The sequence below is a fragment of the Halyomorpha halys genome, unplaced genomic scaffold (genome assembly GCF_000696795.3).
Source record: "Halyomorpha halys isolate HHAL.00 unplaced genomic scaffold, Hhal_1.1 Scaffold164.1, whole genome shotgun sequence".
Classification (NCBI taxonomy): domain Eukaryota; kingdom Metazoa; phylum Arthropoda; class Insecta; order Hemiptera; family Pentatomidae; genus Halyomorpha; species Halyomorpha halys.
The window spans coordinates 1,281,106-1,303,833 of record NW_027108420.1 but is presented as its reverse complement, the minus strand read 5'-3'; the positions used below and the strand labels follow the sequence as shown (position 1 = coordinate 1,303,833).

Genomic DNA, 22,728 nt, shown 5'->3' with positions numbered 1-22,728 from the left:
AAGGAATAAAATAGAAAATGAATGTTAATGTTGTTATAAAAAATAAAAGTGTGTGAAGTAAAAAAAAGAAAATATTTTTATATATGTATAAAACAAAACAATTTTCTTTACTCAAGAAATAATAAGTAACTTAAAAACAAACAAAAAAATATGAAGTTGGTGAAAGATGGGAAAAAAAAGTCACTCACAGTGGGGGGTCGATATGCGCATATCGATGATATTTCTCCCGCAGCAGCATCCGCCCTCATCCAGATGTCGATGATTGGGTCTATTGTAAATTAGGTGGGTGAGGGTCCTGGATTGTACCCCAAAATTCTTGCGTCAAAAGCGATGAGCCGGTGGGTGGGTAGACTCCCTTATCAGTCCCCGTATACAGGCCTTAATACCATTGCACCCTGGAATGTTGTTATATGTGCCGAACCGCAGTGATGCATTTATATTATACACGCATCATAACAAACTTCCTTATTTGCGTAATGAGTTCTAATTTAATTTTAATTACAAACATAAAGACTAAATTGTTATTTAAAAAAAAGAATTAACTTAATAACTAATAAAAAAACCACTTAGAAGTAAAATTAAACTGAATTAAAGAAAAGATGTACTTTCTTTTCTTCCCATTGCACCCTGGAATGTTGTTATATGTGCCGAGCCGCAGTGATGTATTTATATTATACACGCATCATAACAAACTTCCTTATTTGCGTAATGAGTTCTAATTTAATTTTAATTACAAACATAAAGACTAAATTGTTATTTAAAAAAAGGAAATTAACTTAATAACTAATAAAAAAATCACTTGGAAGTAAAATTAAACTAAATTAAAGAAAAGAAAGTACACTTTTGGTTAAAGCCCAAATTAATTAATTAAAATGTAATCCGAACACTCTAGTAATACGAACTGGTGTAAAAAAAAAAGTTCAAATAAAAGTGCATATGTGTAAAGGACAGTTTTAACTTCCCGATATACAGGCAAGTTATTGTCATCACCGTGAAAATCGAAAGTGGAAATTTATGTAGTTTTGATACGGCGTAATCTAATGCCTATGGAAGTGTTCCTATATATTTTGTTGAAATTAGAAATACATAATTATTTATTGTATAAATCATTTTATTCTGTGAAACTAATTTAATTAATTGTAGAAATATGTATAGTACAACATTTTATGGTGAACACTTTTTTTTATTTAATCACGTTTTAAGTAAATCCATACAAAGAGTTTTTTTTATCTATAAATAAACAATCTTATAGTTTTAACAATTTAAATCATTACTGCATAGGTAAAAGAAAATATATTTTTTTAAAACTTTAAACTGTCAAATTTCTAATAAAATATATTTAAACAAATTAGATAAATATAAATAGTTATGTACATTCATATTGTTGATTTTTTTTACACCACCTTTCCTAATTCTTTTGCTAATGTGAACACTGTAGTATGAAAATCATCTATTTGATTTTTCAAGTCATGGGTTATGACAGGTGAAGCGACGTAATGTACAGCAAAAATACTGGCAAATTATTAAAAAAATAAACATCAGATTTATTTTACAGGAAATCACATAATAATGGTGAAATTATATTCAGTTGGAATTTTGGCATCACTATCACTTCTACGAGCCACAGGTAACTTGTGATTCAATATAGACCATTTGATCGATCTATCGATTGGAACAATAATAAACTTTTTACTTTTTAGGTTCTTCGATCTTAGACATACCTAAAAGTATAATTGAAAGTGTAATCCCCAACGGTAAGTGGTAATTTAAATTTTTTTGTCTTCTGATATAAATATGAACACAAATAATAAACCGTATAGTTCAGTAAAATTAGGAAAACAGAAAATCAAAATTGAAAAATTAAAGACTCTCCTATACTTTTTAGAACATCCAGTACAATTAGTACAAGATATTCATCCCTCTTCTCACAGTCCGTTGGAGTTCCTCAAGATAGTATCCTCGGTCCCATCCTCTACACAGTCTATACAGCTGATATCCCAACCAATCCTAACTCTATCCTCACCACATACACTGACGACATATGCGCGATTGCAGTCAATAATAACCCTTAAATTGCATCCCAAACTCTTCCAAATCGCAACCCTCGAAGAATGGTATCGTAAGGAGAGGATCAAAATAACCCAACAAATCACCTTTACTCTTCATCGTAAACCTGCCGACTGCCCTACAGTATCCTTTAATAACGTTGTTCTTACCCCTGTCGAACAGATCCACTACCTTGGACTACATTTGGACAAACGACTAACCTGGAATCCTCACACAAGACTGAAATGGCAGGAAACTGCACCTCGATTTCGACTATTACAGCACTTATGATACTAAAGAAACGGTCTAAACTTCCAATCCATTACAAAAGACTGATCTACATGACAATTATGAGGCCAATCTGGACATACGGAGTTGAGCTTTAGGGCTCCACTAAGCCTTCGAATTCTTCTCGTGTTCAATCCTTCCAATCCAAAATCCTCAATGTTCCTTACTTTGTCACAAATAAAATCATACATAAAGACCTTAATGTTCCATATGTAACCGATCTACCCCGAACCAAATATCATTCCTTCCATTATAAACTGCCTAACAACGCAAACTCTTTATAACCTTATTTTCAACCTATTAACATTTAACCTGATTGGTTTATAACCTTGCATTCTCTTCCATTCCTGACAATCCTCCGAGGCGCTTGAATAGAAAAGGCCACGAGTAATGTAAAAACGTCATTACAATGCTACCAATGGTTAGTTTTTCTACAAGCCTGTATCACTCCATTAAAAACTAAAACCAAACTTACTGGATGAACGTATTTGAATGTACAGTTGTAAATAGCAATAAATAAATTTTTTAAAAATTAATTAAGAGCACGGTAAAAAAAGTCAGTTGTTTCACATCAACTTTTTATTATCATAACGAAAACTAAGCATAATTACCAATCGGAATTGAAGATTCTGCAAAGTATAGTCAGAGGGAATACAGAATTACGTCTGTTTCAAAATATTAAAAAAAAAAAATTCGTACCTCTACATGAACACAACACCTTATAGAACATTATATACGGACAACATATAACATATAATATAACATTGCCCTCCATGGTGGCCTTACTTATCTGACTTTTCAAACGGACAATTATAGCGAGTATGTTGGTCGATGTACGACATGTCACAATCTCACAAGAGGACATCATAACACTAAAAAAAGGAAATCCTTTTAATCACAAATCAATTTAACATTAATATACTTTGTTATCCCAACAATATTGCAAGGATAACAGTTTGTTAAATTGTTGATAACGATTCCAAAATGCGATCGGTAAAGATGGGATGTCTCACATTTTCGACAAAATTTCTGGATCACTTATTCAGAAAAAGTTTTAATAATTCATATTTAACCATTTTTTATTATTGCTTACAATGAGCAATGTTTATTTTTTATCAAATAAAAAAAAGTAAAGGTATTTTGAAGGAAGAATGTTTTTAAACGAGTTTAATCTAAATCGTTTGGGCAGTTATTGAGAAAATCCTAAAAATTGTAACATCTATTATCTTGTACTTCCGGTAGGTCGACTTTGACGGAAAAAGTGCCTCAACCCAGGCATATACCCCACTCATATATTTAATTACAGTTTTGTACAATTATTTGTCACTCACATACAGACCATTTTGCGACTTAGATGACCTTGAATTCGAAATTTTGCACGATCGGAATACTTCCCCTTACTATATATTCCATATAAAGGTCAGTGAAAGTAAAAAGAAACATCGATATTATGAGTGAATAAATAAAAAAAAAACAAACCGTCTTCTCCTCATATAATTTATCCACGGTCAACTATCTCTCTTTATAACTAGAAATTAACATTTTGTGAACTTATTTTGACAAATATCATATAAACTAATACTCCTACAAAGAAAAATGTTATAAACTATTTTATAGTAAATTTAAATAGCTTTAATTTGAGTGTTAATAGACATCTGTACGTCGACTAGTTTTTGAGATATACATTCCTCAAAATAGATTCACTATTAATCTTTTAGTACATTTTTATGAAATGTTGCTTGTTAAAAAGCTATATCTCAAGAACTATTGAACGTAAATAGGTCTATTAGGGCTCATATTTTAGATAATTTACTCTACTTTTAAATGATGCTCTCTTAGGTTTTCTAATGCTGTAGGTCGTTATAAAGAAATAGAGCTCTGAACCAAAAATTATTTTAAATATAAGAAAATGGTCACGGTTACGGTCAAAAAAAGAGCAAATAGTTTAAAACTATTTTAATGTCCAACGTTTCACCCCACTTTGCAGGGCTTCATCAGGGCTGTTCAAAGCGAACGGTTGAACAAGCTATTCACACACCTGTTCCACCGTTCGATTTGAACAGCCCTGCAAAGTGGGGCGAAACGTTGGACATTAAAATAGTTTTAAACTATTTGCTCTTTTTTTGACCGCAACCCTGACCATCTTCTGATATTTAAATCTTTACGGTCAACTATATATACATATATACAAAAATTATTTTTTTTTTAACGTTTTGAAACAGCCTCCAGTCCCCCCTCCCCATCCTATACAAGGCAGACTCGTCAATTTTGACTAGTAATTATAAATAGTTTTCATTAAAGTTACCAAAAATTGGGGTGAAATAAATGCGTTTTTTTTTCTTCCCGGCTCTTGTACTAACAGGTCTGGAGCAAGGATTTTCAAGGAGGGAGCAAGCTTGATTTTACCACTTCTCTCCATTCCCTTGTTCCTACAACAAAAGTCTGTATTCCTCATTACCCAAAAATTTTTAGAGCTAAATACCACTATATTTGTTTCATAAATTGTTCATTTGAAGAGAATTAATATTTAAAAATTCACTATCGATTCCTAGCAACACAATTGCTTATTTATTGACGGAAATGATACAGCAATATTTTTTTTCCAAACCCCCCAAAGAAAATAAGAATTTATTAATATAAAACAATATACAAAATTCAGTATATATTTTTAGCTACGGCTTTTCCTTTTACTGGAGCAGGGCTCCACTCTAAGGAACTACTGAGGATATACAGTAGCAATAGTTTGGTTCAGTTCTGAGATAGTAATATGTTTCAGGTTCGACTATATTGGATGCTCCAGCAAACATATTACGGAATGTCATACCTGGATTTACAGGTAAGTGACTGAAATAATCATAAATACGATGTTTTATCCCTGTTGAATCTAAGATTCTAAAGTTTTGGGCAAAAGATAACACAGGTCATGGAGTTATGACAATATTTATTGAACACCGTAACGGAACAATAGAAGAAACTAACTAGTATATACAATGTGTAAGGTTATACATGAAACGTGGTCGAGACAGTGTTGCAACAGATCCACAAATAAATTATCCAACACCCTCCCTATTTGCGGATTCCTTGGCACTTGATACATTCGCTGAACTTGTCCACATCAAGCGCCTTTGTTCACGCTCCATAGTATCACTCCACAACTGATTATTCTGACGAAGTAACGCATCATCATAGGATATCGGATCTGACAGCTCGGACCCAGTTGAATAAGTTAAAAAATCGTCCAGTGTAGCAGGTGGTCGCCTGTTTCTCTCAGGTCTGGTCGATGTTGTCAAAACGCTTGTCGCTGGAACAAAGTCCGGATCTTGGTTGCAGCTGGTTTCTATAGATGTGGAGGAATATTCAATGCTTGAAAAACAGTGTTGTGACGACCGCTGTCAGACTGTATGTCTCTCTCCGAAGAATCATCATCAGTCGATTCTGTTGTGTCGTCGAAACCAGAATCGGAATTTTCCTCAATAATTTCCTCTTCCAAATTGAATTCGTTGGGAAGCACATAGAAGTTTTTATCGGTACCTTCGGAAGTGTTTTCTAGTAATGAACTGCCCCTTTGATTTTCGGAGAATGTCACATCTCTTGATACGAAGGTAATACAACCTGTACCCTTTTATGTCTTGACAATATCCTACAAATATGCAAGGCGTAGATCCGGGGCTAAGTTTAGTTTGCTTCGGTATAGGAATGTGCCTTACAGCCAAAAATTAGAAGATGTTGAAGAGCAGATTTCTTAGCTGTCCACACTTGTTCTGGAGTTGTAACAATAGATTTGCACGGTGACCTGTTCAAAAGATAAGCAGCACAAGCTTCCGCCCTAAAAACGGTTGGGAGTCCTGACTCTATCAGTAGACATCTTGCACGATCTAACAGAGAACGGTTGAGGCGCTCAGCCTTTCCATTTTGCTGTGGCGAGTAAGGACAGGTGATCTGATGTACTTAGAAAATTTTTAAATAATCGGTGACTTGATCCTTTGATTTCAAGAAATAGACGAATGGCTTGTTACTGAAGTCATCTAAAAATGTCAACAAATATCTGGAACCAGCTAAACTGTTTACCTCCATCGGTCCTACGAGATCTGAGTGCACTAATTGTAAACAGCGTTCGGTAGTGGAGTCACTCTTGAGGAAAGGTAAAAGGTGGCTTTTTCCCAACCTGCAAATATCACAGGCAATGTTACGCTTTTCACTGGAAATGTTGAAAGCATTAGAAATGGTACCCAACTTACAAAGGCTATTGTATTTCAAATGCGCCATGAGCTGATGCCACAGTTTCATCTGACATTTAGCTGACAATGCAAACGTAGAACTAGCAGAAACACCTAATTTAAATAAATGATTTACCAAACTGGCAGAGGAAATTAGTTGTCTCTGGATATTAAATATTTTTGCTCCCTTGATATTAAACACCAAGAAATGTCCTTTACTGACAATTTGACTCACTGATAGCAAGTTGACCTCTAGTTCTGGAACATAATATACATTTTTAACATTTATTTTTGAGGGATTATTATCTGAAATCGTCACTGGTAATGAGATATCGCTGACGGTATCTGACATCATTCTCTCATTGTTGACTATAATCCTACTGAAATCTCCTTCCTTTGACACTCCATTTGGAATACATGTTTGTGCAACTTACTTCAAGCTCCTATTCCCTCCTCTATATTGTCATTTATCGCCCACCTTGAGTCCGTTTTGATGATACATTTGAATCCTCCTTCCTTTCATACATTCCTCTCTTCCAAAATGCAATAATTGCAGGCGATCTCAACACCAACCTTCTCACAGACTCTCCGGATTGATCATACCTAATGGACCTAATTTTCTCCCCAGACCTTTATATCGTTCCCTACCAATCCACACATCTTCTCCTCGGAACCTATTTATTCACTTTTATCCATTGAGGATAAGTTCGAATGCCTATCCTCGAATCTCCTTAAATTCCTAAACCCACGTGCTCCTCTTAAAACCTGAACCTTCAAACACTCTCCGGCTCCCTGTATCAATTCAGAAATAAGAAAATTAATGAGAAGAGATGCGGCCAGAAAATGCTTGAGTTGCACCAGAATTTCAGGGCACTATTCCACCTTTAAGTCCCTCCAAACACCTTACCCAAACATCCTTACACCGCTCTAAGGAGGAATACTTTCACAACACCTATCCCTAGCATCTAATCCTAAATACAAATGGAAAATCCTTAAGAACCTCTCTGTTGTAAGCTCAAAATCCTGTCCATGTTACTCTGTCACTCCAGATGATATTAACTCTTTCTTTGCTGCTCTTCCTCCTTCAACAACCTTATGCAACCTTTCCTCTTTTTACCTTCCTGGAATCCTATTTGATCCCAATAACTTTTATTTCTTGAATGTTTCCCCTGATGATTTAATCTCAGCAGTCCTCGAGTCCAGAACTAACGACTACGGCCCAGACCATATTCCTGTAAAGATTATCAAACTTTGTCTCCCCACCATTCTTCCTCCCTTTCTGAACATTTATACAAAAATCCATAACTGTACTTAAACAATTCCCAAGATTTTGTAATTCCTCAGAACACCCATCAGCTGCTAGTATTCTCTATCACCTTCCCCCACTTCGACTACGGTTCTTTGGTTTATGGAGAGCTATCTGCAGCCCATCCATCATGTGATGGTGGATGATTCCCAAGGAGTCCAGAATTATCCCTTCTACCATTTTTGCCATGTCCTTGATATCAACAGAGTTTCTCTATGAACCTCCTTGTTGTGCTTGGTATAGTTCCACGATCTCCAAACCAGAGGCCTCTCACGTAGAAGTCTCTTTCCCCGAAGCTCTCACGGAACTTTTCCTTAAGCAAAGGGATACATTTATTATAAATTTCCCTCTTTTCTAAATTTATGCCAACTAACCTGTTTTGGGCAAAGCAACAATATCGGCATATCGCGTGGATCCTTTCAAATCTATGCAATAGACCTCGTCAAACCAGATAAAATCCCTTTCTCCAAGAAGCTTCATCAATTCATGCTTTACTCTGTGGTGCCGGTGTTTACAAGGAGGGATTTGTTGGGGCATTTTCTCAGTACATGTGCTGTTGTTTCAGACTCTCTGTAGCATTTGCGACAGAGGGACCCAACTTCTCTGACGCCTGGGACTCCACGCAGGGGTGCATAATTGATATTTAGTTTCAGGGCATTGGACTATTCAGAATCCATAAGAATTTGTTATATATGAATTTATTTGATTTTGGGGTCTCCTTGAAGTGGTGCACTCCAATGCCCTGCTACCTGCAATTAGCCCATTCCTCAAATGCATTCTCACGTAGCAACTGCCACAGAGCCCTCACACACCAATGTCCCTGATCAACACCCAATTTATCTCCACATTCAGCAATTTTGGCTGAACAATCGAACGTAGACTGGAACAGGGCATCGGGTACATAGGACAGTCACTGAGCAATAGACCAATGCTGTAAAGGAACCTCCCATTGGCAGCGGATTAAACCTAGACCTTTATATCTCCTCAGAGCATACAACATCGCCGTGGTAGGAGTTCGCAGGAAGTCCTATAATAGCCTTGACATTCCTGCGAATGATGGCGTCAATGTCCTCCAGTATCGCTGGACGTAGCTTTGGGAGCAGTTTGAAGAGGGTAAGTATGACCCGGGAACACATATTGGTTGACAATGTTGACCTTTTGCTCAGGCTTAAGCAGGCAAGAGGCTACTAGCTTGTTCAGATTTTCATTCAACTTAGTCACTGAATCTTCATTGGACTGTAGCTCTCCCAAGAATGTAATATAAAATAATAGTACAGAAGACAATCAATCGAATAATCACTTTTAATTAAAATAGAAAAGTTATGTTTCACATACTTTAGCTCAACATTTATAGCAGAGCTTTATAATAGGTAGTATAGTAGTCATAAATACATAAATAGTAATATGCTTAATTAAGTTCAAGCAGGATTTTAGTGTACTACAGATATTATAAAATCTTCAGAATACTATTTTTTTTCCAAATGCTGTTAATTTCAACCAAACCAAGAAAAGTAATATTGTAAGAAGATAGTTGACCGTATGAAGGAGATTGTAGGAAGGTAGTCCGGATGGCGGTCAATAAAGTTATAAAAATATTAAAGAAAACTATTTATTGCTAACCTACGTTTCACCCCACTTCAGATTGAAATAGAGATCTCGACACAAGAAAAGTAATGTGAAAAAACATTTTGTTTTTAAGCACTGGTTACCCAGAAAAGGATAAATAATAGATAAAACAAAGATTATTATAAGATTATAATAGTTATATAATTAGATTATATACTATAAGATTATAAACAGTATCATTATTTACAAGGTATGATAAATATACATAGCTAAACCTAATTACAACATTCTAAATAATATTCTATTTGCTAATTTATTTTATCTAGTTACCAATTCATTCCAACTGGTCTAGAACGGATAGGCTTTATTCCTTAATCACCCTCAAAATTAACCTCAACTGTCATTAATTCCCTCAAATGTGCTAGAGTTTTATTTTGAATTTTTTTTTGTAAAATTTAATTAATCTGTTTTTATTATTAAGTATTACTATATATCTGAATCAAGAGTAATAAATAACAATGGTGAACATTCACAAGAATAATGATTAAAGTATATTAGATAGTTTTGTAAAAAATTCCTTCTTTTTATGTCTTTATTTCATACATATTTTTTCATCAACGTTTTGAGACTCTTCTCCCTTCTTCAGGATGAACAATCAGAGTTTACTCAACCATGTTATAAAATAAATATCTTTGTTTGAGCATTCATATTGTTTTTTCTTGTTTGTTTTTTAGTAGTTATATTTTCCTTTTGATATTTATTTATAGTTTTACAATATATCTTGAACTAAAATATTTTATAATGAACACTTCCTTAAGTATTTTATTTTCTCTATCAAACTGAACTGTTGTGGATCAGGGAAGGACAAAGATTATATGTTGCAATAATGGATGCTCAGCCAAACAGACCCAAACAAAGGATGGCCAACTTGTCCCATGGTCTGAATCAGTGTTACCAACAACGGTGATGTTTTATTATTAATTATATTTACAAATAAACAATTTTAATCACAAAACAAATAATAAAATTTACAGCCCCCAATTTACAGCCTCTGCTGTACAACCATTGTTGTTATTGTCTAGAATCTTTCCTTGTTTTTGAACAATATTGATTAATTCTTCTATTTTTTATAGCATTTTTTAAGACTGTTGTAAATTAGTAATTGTTGTAACTCAAATTGGTTAATTTACATAATAAAATTACATAATATATATTAATGTTTTTTGTACCAGTTTTGTAATCAACATATTTTTATTAGATTTTGTTATATTGATAGCCTCCTTTAACTTTCTATTTTTGATTATTTTTTCATTTACCAATATCATGGCATTTTTATAATCAAAGATGTGTTTTTTTGTTATGCTATTATATAATGAAGCCAGTATGATAGTGAAAATAAAATGCTTAAAATAACATATATTACAAAATATTTTAATTTAAGACAAAGTGGATAAAAATCAAAAAGACAATATATCTACTAAAAAAGATTTTTAAAAATATTATGAATTAAAAAACAATTTGGACAATTAAAAAAATATGTTATTTTGTTTACAACATGGTGAACTTTTCTTAGATTTTTAATTCTGAAAATGGGAAGAGTCCCAAAACGTTGATGGAAAAATATGTATAAAATAAAGAAATTAAACAGAAATATAAAAAACATATGAGAAGATGATTGGTGGGGTATGGTTAGTGAAGAATACAAATTAAAAAAAAAAACAAGATAACAGCCATAATTAATAAGAGGAATTACAGATCCATGTGTTGTGTTTGTAGCTTCATTATAATAGCATGCCATAGGCGTTGATGACCAGAGGGTTTTACGCCTTTAAGCAACAATAAACTAACAAACATATATGTAACTAATGAAGTATGTAAATAAAATACAAGAATGGAATAAATAAAATATAAAGTAATAAGACAAAAGAAGTAATTAGTAAATATTACAATAAAATCATATTTGCTGATGACTCCTTTTGTCTTGTAATACTCCATATTTTATTTCTTTTATTCTAGTATTTTACTTACAAATTCTATTAGTTATATATATTCTATTTCTCATTTTTTTTTTCATAACTGTAATTTTAAATAATTAATATTACATTAACATATTCATATTTCTTTATTTATTTTTGGATTATATAACTTTATATTTTATTTCTTTAATCCTATTATTTTACTTACACATTTGCTTTATTTCTCACTTTTTTCAACATCTTATTTTTAATAATTTTGTAGATATATTTACTACTTAGATTTTCAAATATATTTTATTATTTGTTATTTCCTGTTGCTTAATTTTATTATTATTAATTTTCTCATACAATCATATCTTCTTATAATACTTAGACTATACATTGCTTTCAATACTATTTTGTAACTATGATATAAGTTTTTTTTTTCTAATCTTTGTGTAATTCCTCTTATTCGTTATGGTTTTTATCGCGTTTTTTTGTTATTTTCCCAGATGAAGGCCTGAAATTCTGTCAAAAACTTTGGTACTATTTAATAAAATTTTACTTATTGGTGTTCTTCAATAACTGTACCCCAATCATTTTCTCCTCATATATATTATCCATGGTCAACAATATACTCGTCAATATGAAAGCATAAAAAAACTTTTTCTATTATTAAATTATATAGTTTGACCATAATTTGTTGCCTTAATTAAAAATATGTATTTTTCAGATCATCAAGTGAGCCCTACAACATATCCTTAGATGACACAGACTGGTCCCTGACAGGCAGCGACTTCAACCCGAATCGGGAAGTGACAGTGGTAATGACTCATGGATTCGCAACCAGTGGAGAAGCAGAATGGCTTTCAGAAATGGTTGTAGCTTATTTGAAAAATGTGAGCACAACATGATTACTAAAATTACTATAAAATAATTATACAGATTATGATCATATTTTTTTTATGATAACCTGAAATACAAACTAAGAATGTTTACTATCCCTCCAAAAATAAAATAATTGAATTTTACATGTGATTAAATCTACAATATAGTAAAATAATAGGACCTATGACAAAAAAAAAATTAAAACGGTTCCTTGACTTATGAGGTCACTATAACGTGGAAGTTTTGGAAAAAATGGTTTATTTTAATTTAATCAAAAAGAGTAATGTTTATTTCTTATTATTTTAAAATATAATAAAAGTTAAAAAATATTTATCAAAATTTGAATAATTATGCACATTACAATATTTATTTATATTTTCAGAAAGACGCCAACGCATTTATATTAGACTGGGGAAAGGGAGCAACTATAACTAACTACCTACAAGTTGCTTCAAATACAAGAGTTGTTGGTGCAGAACTTGCTAGGTTTTGACTTACATTTGATATCTGTTTACTTTAAACAAATATCAATATAGTCGAAATAATTATATTTGATGTAGTTTATTCATTTCAGGTTCCTGAGGCACCTCATAAGTAATGGACTTAAGACAGAGAAAATTCATCTTATAGGACATAGTTTAGGTTCTCACATTATGTCTTATTGCGCTAAAAACATTTCTGAAATATCAAAAGTCAAGAGGATTACAGGTTATTAGATTTTTCAATAATTATTTTAACTTTATTCTTAAAACCACAAAAAAAAGTGAAATTGAATAGACAATAAATGAACAATGGGTGAAGTAGAGAGAAATATTACCAAGAATCATGTCATTTTGACAATCCCACATGCAATAATTACTAATGTACAAATTTCTCTTTGTATTTTCTGTCATTAAAGTAGAGCAGATGTTCTCAATTAAATCTTTTTCCATGTCTTTTTCCATGTCCAGGTTTGTTTTAAAATCACCAACATTGTGTCAGGAAGACATTCCGTAAATGCACTGTAGGTATATGAAGTATATTAATAATTATTTCAATGATTTACCAAAGCATGATGTATAATGATGGATAGATTTTATCTGTCAATCAACACCAGTTCAAGAAAATGCAACTATCTGAAATTTGTATTTTGTCCAGCTAAGCTGGAGGAGTGGTCCATGTCGTGTATTATTATGGCTTTTAAGATTTTAACATGAAATTAAATTAATTTTCTCTTTAAATGTTCTTACATAAAATAAAACTATGCTTGAACAAAAATAAATAAAATGTTACAGGACTTGATCCAGCACAACCAGGGTTCGAAGGAAATCCCGTGACGGTTAGACTGGCTTCAAGTGATGCAGAAGAAGTGGATGTTATACACACAGATGCCATACTATTTATACCCTTTTTTGGATTTGGAATGCTCACACCTGTCGGTACAGTACTTTAAAAAAAAGTTATAATATTAATCTTTCTTTACATTTAAATATTTTCCTAATTGAATATATTCCTTTCCATACTTATTCGAACACTTTCTAAAGCATATTTAGCCCTAATTAGTTCTGTTATCATTTTAACCATTGCCATTTTATTATTATTTTTAATGTTTAATTGAGGATAATTATCAAAGGTACTGTTGATTTCTATATGAACGGAGGTTCTAATCAGCCTGGCTGTCTACCAATAATTACGCCAAACATAACTAGTATTACAGACCTAGTAATGTATCCTGTTGAAGGTAATACAGCTTAGTGTTAATAATTTGTAACAAAAACCAATTCACAAATTCCTGTTTATTATTTATTTTTTAAAATTTTAGTTATTGCTGACTGGATTGGCTGTTCACACGGAAGATCTTATAAATACTTCATTGCTGCCTTGAACAGAACAAATTGTACCTTTTATGGAAGGAAAATGAGTGCAACTGAGACACTTTTAAAGTTAGTTAAATATTATTATCATTTTTATATCCTACTTCTACCTATGACGGTCTTAGTAAACTACAAGTTAAGGAATTTTTTAGTGCATAAAATTTAGTGCAGTTTATACATTAAATTATTATACATAATCATGTCATATTATTGAATTTTATACTAATTAAAATTTACCTTTCTAATATGTATATGTAAATAGTTTAAGGTTAAGAGGTGTTAATTAATTAAACATGGTTGGCTTTGGTTCTCCAATTAATTACATCATTACTATGTTTAGGCCCTCACACTACCTTCAATCAATATTCTGAAATAAAGTCCTATATATAGGCAGGACAGATATGTTTATTAGATTATATTAGGTTAATTATATTTATATAATTTATACTGCATTCTATTTAAGACCTTTTATCGGTGTTATATAAAAAGGACAAATCCAGCATTTTTCAGATTGTAGTATTTTATACTTTACCTGGTCTGGGAAGTTCTTTTAGAATGTAGAATGAAAAACAAACAATATGTTTATAGTTTTGAGATTCAGGTATGTTCCTGATTGTGTTTCTCCCAGTTAAAGTAATAAGTATCAATGACTATTTCGGTATAAAAATTAATAATAATAATAATAGTATAATGTGATACCAAGTTTATTGTAAAAATGTAAAAAAATTTCATTTTACGGAACACTGAAATTATATCAAAAGATGTTGCTAGTAATTCACATAATTAGACTATTTACAGGGTTTTCTTTGAATATTATAAGATGGTGTAAGAGCTGAAAGACAGTACAAATATAACTAATAGTGAACCAATCAGCTTTTTTTAGTTTTATATTTAGATCTTTCAGACATACAGCGTCTGAAAAATATTAGTCATTTTTTCCCTTACTTTCTTGTTACAAATGCTGCTTTCAAAAAAGAGTAAAAACAATAATAATATGTAGTCCTCATGCAGATATTGTTTACTGTTCTAGAATCAGCACTCTTGGAACTTTGAAAATAGCTGATCCTATTGTAAAAAATTTGATCAACTGCACCCGAGAAACATGTAATTTTGTGGGCTTAGATACATTTAAATTTCCAGCTAGAGGAAGTTTTGCAGTGACGACAACTAGTACCTCTCCTTATTGCGGTAAATTTCAGCTGATAATTATTTATACCTTTGAGTGATTATATAATTGTCATACAGCTGATAGGGAGGACTGGAAAGTCATCGTTGAAGATACCAAGGCCCTAAAATGGGCTTAGAGCCACCATAAATTAAAAGTGATAATGTGATTTATGATGACGAAGTGACTACCCAGTAATATACATTGTATTCCTAGCAAGCTGCAATTATGGACCATATTATTTTTTTCAGTAATCATTTCTCTTTTCAGTTTAAACTATTTTTTCCTTCAATCTATATAATTTTATTAATGTAATATGTTATACTAATTCAATGTTATATTATTTAAATATTTTTATTTAATTAAAAATTTTTGTATCATCAAATAACTGTTAGGGTGTATTTTTTGATAACTTTAAATCACAGTTTAATGTATATATATATTAATTGGAGAAGATGGTCGGGGGTGTGGTCGGACAAAAATAAAAAAATAAATAAACAAAAAATTATTTATTTATGCCGACATTTCGACCTGAGTTTCAGGCCTTCATCAGGGTTATAGAACAAAAGAGATAATAACCATTATTTAGAGAAACATAAAATTGATAAGAAATAGTATACTAACAAATTTGGAATTATACAAAATATTGAGTTGAATGATACAAAATAGTTGATTGATAACCATGGAATTAGACAGTAGAATATAATATTATGTAGGTAAGAAGATATGTATAATATAAGATATGTAAGCAGTGTCTAAAAAACTGAAAAACAGTTTGAATCTACATATTGAATAATATGACAGAAAGTGATATATGAATGAAGTGTGAATATTAACAAATACACATACACATACACATACACACACACACACACACACATACACATACATATATATATATTTATATGTATGTGTATATATGTTAACATTCACACTGTTATTCATATATAAGTCACTTTATGTCATATTGTTCAATATGTAGATTCAATTTGTTTTTCAGTTTTTTAGACACTACTTACATATCTTATATTATAAATATCTTCTTACCTACATAATATTATATTTCATCTTTCTCTGTTATGCACATTGATAAATTATACTGTCTAATTCCATGGTTATCAATCAATTATTATGTATTTTAATATCATATTTTATGAGTAAATAGTTATTTTTTTATATATAAATGGTTTTTAATATGTTTTTATTTTTATATATCCTTTCAATATTGTTCATTGTTGTATTGAATCAAAAAAGGAAGCTAACCATTTTTCATCAGCAAATATGAAGTAAAAATACGTTAGTCAAAATAAAGAAGATGGCGGTGCACGTCCTTTCCAAAGTCTATTGAATCGCGGCCATGTTGAGCAGATTCAAATATTTTATACGTTATCTAACTTCCCATCATAATTTTAGTTACTGTAAATTTAAGAAAAACTAGAAGTGAAGAATAAGTATTAAAGAAAAATATTCATAAAGAAAATCATATGTAAAAACTCAAAACTGTTGTGCTACAATCGGTATTTACATAGAACATATAGATAAGACGTTTTGGTTTTTGGAGCATTTGTTGTTTAGACGCAGGAGAGGGAGGGCTTCTTCTGGATGCAGAATGCCCTGAATCATCTTTTGTCTACTCTCAGTGGTAGACATCTTGAAAAAGAAGACATCAAAGGAACATCCAAGAAGAATAAGATACTGTTTTGTTTGGATCGCGGATGGATAAAGTGTGTTGAAAACTGTTAGAGAACCAAATGCTTTGTTTACAGCTAGTGTTTGTTTGTGAAATCTAAGGCAAAGAAAACCAGCAATCATAAAAAGAAGATTATTTAAATTGGTTAGTTTCGCTCTACCTAAAATTAAATACATTTGTAAAAGTAGATATTAATTTAATTAAGTGGTATTAGCAGCTAAGTGTCTGTTCTGATTGCCTAGAAAAACACCCTGAGATTAAGAGTCTAAAATGTTATAAAATTTAAATAAAATTCTACTATCTATTTAATATTAAAGCTTTTCATTTGAACCCAAGTAGTAAACCCTACAGAAGAGGCGTATATTTTAATAATTTGTGTATATACCATCCAAAAACATATTATATACATACAGTGTTAGTACAAATTATTACAATGTTGTTAAAATATTATGTAATGGAATAGAGAGAGAAATACTATAGAAAGAAGAATACAATAGAATATAGTCGAAAAAACATAACACAAAGCAAAGAAGAGATGATTTCAACAAACTATATCTTGTGTATATATATATCAATGGTATAATATATGTTGAAAAGTTTGTGCATTTCTTCCGTTGCACTTACATGCGTCTGAGTTTTGTAAATGAAATCTCTTTAAGTATTAGTTAGTCGGTCCGTGTTCTGTAAGAAATGGAGTCAGTTTGTAATGAGTGTTTTTGGTCATGTTGTAGTTTTGTGAGCTGATGTTCGGAATGCATTGGTGTAACGGTCGTCCTTTAGTTGAATGTTGTCCTAGTCTGTTCTACTCTTCAATTAAGTCAGTAAAGATTTTTTAACGTAAGAGACAGGAAAGGAGCTATATTTGTTAGGAAGTTTATTATCACAAGCTGCTCTCTTTGCTAGCGTGTCTGCTCTTTCCTTGCCTACAATACCACTGTGTCCTTTTACCCAAAGCAATCAAGTTTTTATGGCTTGGTTCATTATTTTGATTACGAATTTGTACTGTAAGTGGGTCTTGTATTTTGTTATTTTTGATCAAATAAATATTTATTTTGTTGTCTAAACCACTAAACCATGGACCACGTCAAACCGTTCCAATCGCAGGGAGGAGGTAGCTATTGCCAGATTGAGAATAGGTCATACAAGTTTAACTCATAGATATCTGATCAGTAGGCAGCCACCGCCAAAATGTCAATACTGCAACAATGTACTTACGATCAGTCACATATTTGAGAAATGTCAGTTTACTCTGCGAACTTGAGTAGATTGGGAGTAGGACCGAGTGTATCGGATGCTCTGAATGATGACCAGAAGAACGTGGAAATGGTCTTAGTTTTCTTAAAAAGGAATGGCCTTTTGAATAAGATTTAAACAAGAAAATCTGTCATACGTAATAAAAAATACCAAAAGAAGTAATTATTTAATTTTTTTTTCGAAATTATTAAAAGAGAAAAATAAAGTGAAATAGAATTATAAATATAAATGAAACAGAATTATAAAGCACAAAACATGGGCGTTGATGACCTCAGGGTTTTATGCCCTAAAGCTCCAGATAACAACAACAACAACGGACTGTCATTGTATGTTTCGGGTGGTTTCGTACCTTGTTCTTCTGTTTCTTTGTCGCGTATATCTTGTTTAATTAAATAATTTAGCGTATATTCTAAAGTTTGTTTGAGGTTTAAAGTATGATTCTTTTCGTTATTTAATATGCTTATTAAGATGTCTTGATTTTTTGTGGTATTGGATACATATTTGTAGGCCCAGTCCCATGGGTTTGATTCCTCTGTACAATATTTCTTCCAGGATGAAATTTTCGATTGTTTTAATAGAACATGGTATTCGGGTCAACAAAGTAGTCTTGCTTATATTGTTGTCTTAACTGGTCATCCGTTTTCGTCTTTTGGTATGATCTCCTTAGTTTGTTAGTCATTTTTCTCAAATTTGTTAATTTGTTACTCCACCATGGTACTACTTGATGCTTTTTAACGCTCAAAAATTTCATGTTTGTTGTTTTAAAAGTTATATTACATGCTTTTAACACTACTTTGTTAAATCTGTCAATCATGCTCCTTTTTTTTTTTTTTTTTTTTTTTTTTTACCTCCTGGAACAAAGAAATAAGCATTTACAAATATATACAATAGAAAAATGATATGTACATATACCGGCTATTTCATTTTCTTGTTTTGCCGGGATGTCATTATAAGAATGGTTGCCGGGTCCGCTGAAGGCAGTGTCAACAATGATGGCATATGTTTACCTGGATGCTCAATAGGGAGGGGCTATTCCTATTGGTGGTGTTGAAGTGATGACTTCAGGCTGCAGAGCCAGAAGTCCCTCCCAAGGCGAAGACGTCGACCAAGGGGACAATGCTTTGCCACCTCCCAGGTCTTGGTGGAGGGGCGATCTCACGGAATAGAGGGTTGGCACAGGCTTTCAAAGAACTTGATGTGCCTACGGCCTATGAATTCCGGCACAGACGGGATTTGGAGCTCCTCACATATTACTCTGTTCCTGGCCCGCTGGAGTGAAGAAGTTCCTCTGACTATTCCCCTCAGGAGGGAGTTCTGGAAACTTTGTTTTTGACTTGAAGTTTCTGAAGTTTGGAGAGCGTAGTCTTGTAGATGTGTCGCATGAGTGGTTTACCATGGAGCAGCGTTGGACGTATGATGCCCTATGGCATTGTACAGTATTTTGGGATAGTTTGTTGATTTCTCTAATGTAAGAGGGACATTTTCGATCAAGTGCAGAGTGTTGAATGTCTACTTTGTTTTTGTCTTTCCTAATACGGCTAATAAAGTTTGTGCAATTGGGGCATTTACGCAATGTTCTTTGCAGTCGCTGATCTGGTGGTTGCCGCTACATTTGGTACAGGTGAGCACTCTGCGGCACTGTTCCTTGGAGTGGTGGAACTTGCAGCACTTGAGACATTATTCTTATAACGTCTCCTTCTTGTTCGAAATTTTTTTCAACTACTTTTGAGTCAAAAATTTTGTTGATACCTATTTTTAGTTCCTTGGGCTTTACTACGTTTGTGAATTATTTCTTTAATTCTTCTATGTCTTTTTTTTATTTGCTTTTAATGTTGATGTTGAAAATGGGCAGTTTTCGTGTTGGTTTAGTCACCTGGGAGTAAGTTGGAGTTCGGCTGATTGGACTTTGATAGTTTTTTGTAGATTGATTTAAAAGTGACAAGGTATATTGAGCATATCGTTGTACATCGTCGATTGCCTTGAGTAGATTTGTCTTTAGGTCTTTACTTAATACTGCAAACTTCGAAACGTTCCTTTAACGTTTTGATAACATATGCGAGGTCAAAGTTACACATCTTTGAAAAGTCGATTGAGTCTTATAATGCTAGTCTTTTGGCGCAATAAACTATGAAGAATTATTAAAGCACTCACGGCCAGAATTTTGTCTACCTAAATTGTCGGCGTGTCTGATATGGAATAACGAAGCTCTGAGAAAAGGAGGGCACCGACCTCTGTAAACACAAACGGACATCAAAGACAAACACCACTCCCCGACCTTCATCTTCGATTGCTGGGACATGACTGATGATATACATTATTAGTCGTGTATAATATAAGTATAATATATATTATACTTATATATACATATCTACTTTTTTTTATTTGTATGTATTTTTATTTTTTCTCCGATTACATTTTTTATCTTTATTTAAAATGTAATCATATTAACTATAAATTAATTATTATTTATTTTGTTGTTGAATTCTAACCAGCCCATTGTAGGAGATTTGCAAGAGTAAAGTTTGCTAAGCCCAGTTGACTTCTACAATTTTCAATCATAAACAAATTATGACATGATATCTTGATTGGCTGATGATTTTTTATTTCATTGTAATTAACTGAATGATGTAATTTCGAGTTAACTCAGAGATTTGAAATTAACTTCTATATCTACTGTCTATAATAATTTCATTGAAACATAAGGTTATAAATTAAATATTAAAAATTAAAATAAAAGGAAATAATTTTCTATATTGAATTTGATATACATTCAATTTTTTTTTCAGAGGTGTCAGGAAATGATAGTAAAAATTTTATAGCTAGTATGATATCAGGCGTCTCCAACTTCATATCCAATACATTCAGTTATATTGGCAAATAATGACCTGATTAATATGTTTTCTATTGATTTATTGACATTGTGAATTGACTAAATAAATATTAAAAATTTATATTTATTCATTTTTATGCACCTTACCTTTTAATTTCTGCTAATTTGACAAATATTTAATTTATTTTATATATCTGATAAAAATGTTGATTTGATTCAAGTCATTGAGGTCTAAAACAAAAACTAATGTACTTGAAAACAAAATCCGATGTGAATCATTCAGATGTCAACTCTTGCTTGAGGCTAAGGTGCCTGAGTGTTATGAGGGAATTGGTGCTGAGAAAATCAGCACATGGGCTCGTATTGAAGTTTTTCTGCCATATTTGTGACATAGGAACCATAATTCTGTCGCCTGTCCATTTGCTCCAAGGACTCCAGATATAGGTGTATATATATGATTTACGTTTTAGAGCATTGGGCCATTCCATCCCTGGAAGTATTTGCTTCTCACATAAGGATCTATTATTTTTTAGCATCTTCTTGAAATAAGAAACACCAATGCCTTGCTATTGGAAATTCGTCCTTCCATCAAAAGAATTTTCCTACAGCGATTAACATTTACTAGGGATGTGGTATCGATATCATATTCAATTTATTTCAAATAAATTCATCTTCATTTCGATACTTGACATTCTTATTATCGATATCAAAGATTAGCAATTATATTCCGATATTATTTTATTAAAATGTAGATATTTCGTTAAAGAAATCTAGAAAATTCTATGGAAAATTTCAAAAGAAAATCTCGATATTTTGTTTTAATAAATTCATATTCATATCGATATTTGACATTTTAATTAATTTCGATATCGAAGATTAGTAACGATATCCCGATATTATTTTATCGAAATATAGATATTTTGTTTAAAAGACTAGAAAATTTTAAGAAAATCTTAAAAATGGTATTTCATATTTTATTTTGATAATATCATATTTATTTCGATATTTGACATTCTTATTAATATCGATATTGAAGATTAGCAACAACATTCCGACATTATTATATTGAAACATCGATATTTCGTTTAAAAAAATAGAAAATTTTAAAAGGATGTTTTGTTTTGATTTTTTCATATTAATTTCGGTATTCGACATTCCTACTAATATCATGAACCACCCCACCCCACAAGACAACTAAAGCTTGTAAATATGTTAAGTTGTGGAAAGAAAACTTATTCAGAACCATTCCAAACAACATTGTTAGTATATGTATTTTTTAAGTTCTTAAATTTCTTTTCTAATATCGTATGAGACCTTTCAAAATTATGGGTCCTTTTTTTTCACTAATATTCAATCACGGAATCCTTGGATATAGAAATTTCCCATTTTTTTATCCGAGTGAACTTCATACCCAATAATTTCTCTTCTTCATAACCTATTAATTTTAGAACCTTTTAATTATTGGTATAGTAATTATAATTAGTTAACAACTCCATTTCTTGGCATGTCACAAACTATTTGGATAATTTTTATTTTTTTTAAATGTATATTTATTGCTTTTTACAACTGTACATTATAATACATTTAGTAAATCTGATCTAAGCTAAATTGGAGTGTTACAGGCGTGTAGAGAAGCTTGGTAGCACTCTAATGACATTTTACATTAGCTG

General features: G+C 31.7%; 2 protein-coding genes across 2 annotated transcripts in view; both read left to right on the top strand.

The window, feature by feature from the left end:
• The window catches only part of LOC106678848 (sodium-coupled monocarboxylate transporter 2), a 73,959-nt gene that overhangs the window by 39,059 nt on the left and 12,172 nt on the right, over positions 1-22,728 (top strand). The gene's annotated exons all lie outside the window — the stretch shown is intronic.
• On the top strand, positions 1,570-21,140 carry LOC106678835 (phospholipase A1). The gene is made up of 11 exons (XM_024361879.2): positions 1,570-1,627; positions 1,701-1,761; positions 5,111-5,170; positions 12,112-12,277; positions 12,649-12,752; positions 12,841-12,974; positions 13,541-13,684; positions 13,879-13,986; positions 14,068-14,188; positions 15,150-15,307; positions 21,015-21,140. The coding sequence occupies exons 1-11, from the start codon at positions 1,570-1,572 to the stop codon at positions 21,107-21,109; spliced, it is 1,209 nt and encodes a 402-aa protein (XP_024217647.2). The 3' UTR covers positions 21,110-21,140.